This window comes from Staurois parvus, unplaced genomic scaffold (genome assembly GCF_062004578.1).
Source record: "Staurois parvus isolate SC_StPar_1 unplaced genomic scaffold, SC_StPar_1.0 ptg000267l, whole genome shotgun sequence".
NCBI classification, from domain to species: Eukaryota; Metazoa; Chordata; class Amphibia; order Anura; family Ranidae; genus Staurois; species Staurois parvus.
In genome coordinates this window covers 2,744,500-2,750,499 of record NW_028318063.1, presented here as the reverse complement: position 1 = coordinate 2,750,499, position 6,000 = coordinate 2,744,500, and the positions used below count along the sequence as shown (strand labels likewise).

Genomic DNA, 6,000 nt, shown 5'->3' with positions numbered 1-6,000 from the left:
GTTTGTTCAAATCCTTGCAATGTACATAGATCACCCAGAGGGGATTGTTTTTCTCTCAACAAAAGTGGAGTTCTTTAAGTCCAACTGAAGTCTTACACGTTTTCTATTGGTCCTTGTAGGTTTTTTGATTTTGTTTATTTTCACTTGGAAATTCCCCAAGATACCTTTGTTGAGGAAATACACTTCCTGCCCTCCTACTCCAGTAGTCTATGCTGGCAGAGATGAGAACTGGTTACAGCTCTCATGAGCATCCTCACTGATTACGAACAGTCATTAAAAGCAAGGATTTTATTGAACCAGATTAATTAGATAGCAGACATCTGCATTGTCAAACTCTGTTGCGTTTTGGAGAGTTAGATTTAGACATATTATATAAAATGATTTTGCAGGAAAATTAAGGGAATTCTTAAAAAGTGGAAGCTCTTAGCATAATATTTGACAGAATATCTGTTTCTGTGACTTCATTTGGACTTGAGTGAAAGCTTTTCACAAGCAATCCTTTACCATAGCAAAAGGATTTGCAGCAAATAGCGTTCTCATTCAAGGGACTACACTTTGATTCTGTACACCAGGCCAATGGAGATTTAACAAAATTGTACATGGGCTCAGAGTTTATTGAGCAGCCTTATCCCTATACTTTCCCAAAGTCCTGCAAGGCCGATAAAAATATATCAAAACATAAAGATGGCTTTATGGAGTCTACACAGGCTGTGTTCAATAGGTATGTATTTTGCATACAGAAGGATGTTACAAATGAAATTGTTTTGAATAAAATTTTGGGGCAAAATATATATAATGGTTAACACCAGTTTGCTTTTGATGTGTTCAGATTTTTTTTTTGTAGTTAAATGTTTGTTAATCTTCTGCTTTTGCTTCCATTTCATCTGCATCGTCATCTCCATCCACTTCTGCATTTTCCTTTTCCAGCCGCTCCAACTGTCTGGCAAGCTCTGTTTCATCTGTGTCTGTAACAACCTTGGGCTAAAAATGAAAGTTGTGTTTTAGTGTGACACATCATTAAGAAACTGCAGTACTAAATGTTTAGTTAATTGGCACAGTACTATACCTCTATCAAAGGGGTATAAGAGGAAGAATGCTAGTTCCCCGGGGATGAAGCACTGGCTTCACTGCTGGACAAAATATGGAAATAAAGCATTCCAACAATAAAAATCCTCCTGCGCTCAATGGAATCCCTAAAAAGGTCAGAAAGGCACTAACACTCAACCTGATACCCCAACAGTAGATACTCAATAATAAAAATAGTGCAGCGCTAACTATATAACATCATGATGAGAAGAAATATAAAAAACTCTGATTAATGATAATAATCGCAATAATCACACATCCAATGGTGCAATAGGGTGACCCAATCATGAGATCATAACATGGAATGAATGATATCCTGACGAAGTCACGTGACGGTGACGCAACGCATCGATACGCGGTGACGCAGCATCCGGTAGCGGTGACGTACTTCCGGTACGGCCGCCATTTTTGTACACCTTGAGTCTATCTTAATTACCCATGCAGTACACCCATACATCCCTATGGAGTTGTGGATTGCTTTTTAGCATGTGAGTTGCTTATTGTTTTACCTTAATAAAAGCACATAGTTTTGTGGCATATTACGCTATGAGAGATTCTTCCTGTGTTTATATCATCCGGGTGAGAGGTATATCCTGCTGAGACCAAGAGCCAGTCTATCCTGAATCTACCTTACCGGATGAGAGGTCCATAGGAAAGCAGGTGGTGATATCTGTCATTGTGTGGATCAAGATCCAGAGTGATCTTAAAGGCGTGTAGGTCCTTTTGGGCCGCAGAGTGGAGGTGAGGGGGCAATTTAGCCACAGGAGGATTATCACTCACCATCACTTGAAGTGTATTGTGTGATCACTTGCATTATTTTTATCGCATGGAGTGGAGCACCATTATCTTATGTATGGACTTTTTTTCACTTGTGATACTGATTTAATGCTCACTATTCACATTAGTGAGTGGGATTGGGGTCACGTCTAGTCTACTGTGATTCATTCCATCTTATGATCTCATGATTGGGTCACCCTATTGCACCATTGGAAGCGTGATTTTTATATTGTGATTATTATCATTAATCAGTTTTACATTTCTTCTCATCATGATGTTATATAGTTAGCGCTGCACTATTTCTATTATAAAGCATTCTAACAATCATTTTTTTAGGAGGGCAGGAATGGCAGCCTCCATACTTCCCTCATGGGAGCTGTCACCGAAAATCACTAATGCTATAAAAACATTTATTTTGAGAGTGGAGTAAAGAAGTCAGTTTATTCTCATGCACTATTTTCACCCAATGTCCACAATCTATTTCAAAGCTTTGTTTATGTCAAAGCACTTTTGTATGTCTGATGTGCAATACTTAGTGTAGCATTTTAAAGTCTGAAACTATAGATGAGCAACTTTTTCAGCCAAATACAAGTCAACCTTAACTGGGATTATTTCAAGTAAATATTTCCCTCTCTCAAATCACCAGTCGGCAATAAAGTAAGGGTGTGATTACAACCTCTCAATGTGGAAAGGTTCAACAAAGTTTAGGGTAGATAGATATATTACATAATGACCTGATGGGCAACAAGCTCAATTTTGTCCCATCACACTACAAAACCATTTTCCAGCTACCTTCACAGTCTATCAAGTGCTTTCTAGCAATTTGTAAGAGACAGACACCACTCGCTTCCTTTTGCCATTCTCACATAAAGCTGCAACTGGTTAAGCACTCTGGCAAAAGCGGACATATACAGGTGAAACTCGAAAAATTAGAATATTGTGCAAAAGTTCATTTATTTCAGTAAAGCAACTTAAAAGGTGAAATATAGGAGATAGACTCATTACATGCAAAGCAAGATAGTTCAAGCCGTGATTTGTCATAATTGTGATGATTATGGCTTACAGCTCATGAAAACCCCAAATCCACAATCTCAGAAAATTAGAATATTGTGAAAAGGTGCAATATTCTCGGCTCAAAGTGTCCCACTCTAATCAGCTAATTAAGCCATAACACCTACAAAGGGTTCCTGAGCCTTTAAATGGTCTCTCAGTCTGGTTCAGTAGGAATCACAATCATGGGAAAGACTGCTGACCTGACAGTTGTGCAGAAAACCATCACTGACACCCTCCATAAGGAGGAAAAGCCTCAACAGGTAATTGCAAAAGAAGTTGGATGTTCCAAAAGTGCTGTATCAAAGCACATTAATAGAAAGTTATGTGGAAGGGAAAAGTGTGGAAGAAAAAGGTGCACAAGCAGCAGGGATGACCGCAGCCTGGAGAGGATTGTCAAGAAAAGGCCATTCAAAAGTGTTGGGGACTTTCACAAGGAGTGGACTGAGGCTGAAGTCAGTGCATCAAGAGCCACCACACACAGACGGATACTGGACATGGGCTTCAAATGTCGTATTCCTCGTCAAGCCACTCCTGAACAACAAACAACGTCAGAAGCGTCTTACCTGGGCTAAAGAAAAACAGACCTGGTCTGTTGCTCAGTGGTCCAAAGTCCTCTTTTCTGATGAGAGCAACTTTTGCATCTCATTTGGAAACCAAGGAGCCAGAGTATGGAGGAAGAATGGAAAGGCACACACTGCAAGATGCTTGAAGTCCAGTGTGAGGTTTCCACAGTCTGTGTTGATTTGGGGAGCCATGTCATCTGCTGGTGTTGGTCCACTGTGCTTCATTAAGTCCAGGGTCAACGCAGCCGTCTACCAGGAGATTGTGGAGCACTTCATGCTTCCTTCCGCAGACGAGCTTTATGGGGATGCTGACTTCATTTTCCAGCAGGACTTGGCACCTGCCCACACTGCCAAAAGCACCAAAACCTAATTCAAAGATCGTAGGATTACTGTGCTTGATTGGCCAAGCAAACTCACCTGACCTGAACCCCATAGAGAATCTATGGGGCATTGCCAAGAGAAAGATGAGAGACATGAGACTGAACAATGCAGAAGAGCTGAAGGCCGCTATTGAAGCATCCTGGCCTTCCATAACACCTCAGCAGTGCCACAGGCTGATAGCTTCCATGCCACGCCGCATTGAAGCAGTAACTGCTGCAAAAGGGGCCCAAACCAAGTACTGAGTACATATGCATGCTTATACTTTTCAGAGGTCCGATATTGTTCTATGTACAATCCTTGTTTTATTGATTGCATGTAATATTCTCATTTTCTGAGATTGTGGATTTGGGGTTTTCATGAGCTGTAAGCCATAATCATCACAAGTATGACAAATCACGGCTTGAACTATCTTGCTTTGCATGTAATGAGTCTCTCTCATATATTAGTTTCACCTTTTAAGTTGCATTACTGAAATAAATGAACTTTTGCATGATATTAAAATTTTTCGAGTTTCACCTGTATATAGTCTCTCCAATCTCAGCCACTGAGGCCTGTAACTCAATTACAGTGGTCTCTACTTGATGGGCTCCCTTGTCTGCTGCCTGAAAGGTTACATGAAAATGTCCAAGAGGTGAATATATTTATAGATACTGTACATTTCTATCTATACATTTTAAAATTTGCTTATATGGCAAATTTTGGTGCTAATCCAAGGCTTCACCAATTGCGAATGTATGAATCAATAAATTTACAGTACAACATACCTCCATCTGGACATTAAATACACCTCTCTTCTCCTCGATTCTCTCTTTGATTACGGACATTGCTTGATTAAGCACAGAAAGACCTTCCGTCCTTTCCAAAGTTGTTGTGGTCATCACATATCGAGGTGGAGCAATCAAATTTATCTAAACAGTATAAAAACACACAGTGTTAAAAAATACAGTCTGATGACCTCATTAACCTTACCAAAATCCACAACCACAGCTTAAAATTTAAAGTAAAGAGCATATTGGTTCAGTACTATATGTAACCCAAACTGTGTGCTGCAATGCTAGAAGGAAAGATCCATAAGCCACACATCAAAGGCAGACCCATGTGCATGAGGTGAGATAAATGGCAGCCTGAGCCAGGCCACACCCCCACATTTCACCCCACCCCTTGGAGCTTAATCATTGGGAGCAAACCTATGTGCTTCATGTTTGAAGATTCTGGGCACAGCCTACAGCTTGATGTCACAATTTAACCTGTTTAAAAAAACGACAGCTGCAATCTGCTGCCTGAATGCGATGGGGAAAACCGTAAGCAAATAAAAATATAAAATGAGCATCAGCTTTTTTTCCCGGTTTTCAGCAGTACTGGAAGAGGAGAAATACGATGTATAAACAGCCAAATTATGTAAACAAAAAAACAAAAAAAAAGTAAAGTCCGTGTTTAACTGCACAGCATTCTATGGAAAAACACAGCAGAACAGTAACATATAGAGCACAACTACATAACAGAAATATGACCTACAATGAAGAATGTTTTTATATGAAGGACAGGCTTACCTTTATTGGCATATTTTCTGTTGAACATTTAAGTCCTGCTCTTAGTGCATCTTTCACTGCATCAATGCCTTCATACCCATAGCAAGCCACTTCGATATCTGATACACACAAAAAACAGAAATTTAGTATTTTCGGCCTGATAAACTAAGATTGGTGCTTTTTAGGGAATGTGAATTTTCACACATTTTGTCAAACAATAATTTTGTGACTTGCACCATAATCCTCTTAGTTCACATTTTGCACATCTCTATTGCATCAAATATTGAAATACTTCTTTTCTGTACTATTATTTATTTGGCGCAGATTGTGAGATTTTTTTTTTGTGTGAATTCACGCTACAAAAGTTTTTGTAAGATGTTCTGCACTTTGGATTTTTTGAGAGGCTTCTGTGAAAAACATTGCACTTGGGTTTTTTTTTTTTTTTAATAATTGGCAAACTATTATTTGGCACATTAAAAAAAAAATCAGGTTGGTTTAGTGATCATCACCCCTGCTTTTAAGCACTAGCGTAATCCGTTCAAGTCACAACTATGACACAACCAGCATGAAGTTTACATGTTCTTAGGTTTGTCAGATTTCCTTCAGGTAGT

General features: G+C 39.3%; 1 protein-coding gene across 1 annotated transcript in view; it reads right to left on the bottom strand.

Annotated features, from left to right (window-relative positions):
* Nucleotides 1–709: 709 nt before the first annotated feature.
* Nucleotides 710–6,000, bottom strand: part of EIF2S1 (eukaryotic translation initiation factor 2 subunit alpha) — a 44,633-nt gene continuing 39,342 nt past the window's right edge. The window contains exons 6-8 of the mRNA XM_089681488.1: nt 5,411–5,508; nt 4,625–4,768; nt 710–981 (exon numbers count right to left, since the gene is read on the bottom strand). Of these exons, the coding sequence (XP_089537614.1) occupies nt 856–981; nt 4,625–4,768; nt 5,411–5,508 (368 nt within the window). The 3' untranslated portion in view covers nt 710–855. The remainder of the gene's footprint in view (nt 982–4,624; nt 4,769–5,410; nt 5,509–6,000) is intronic.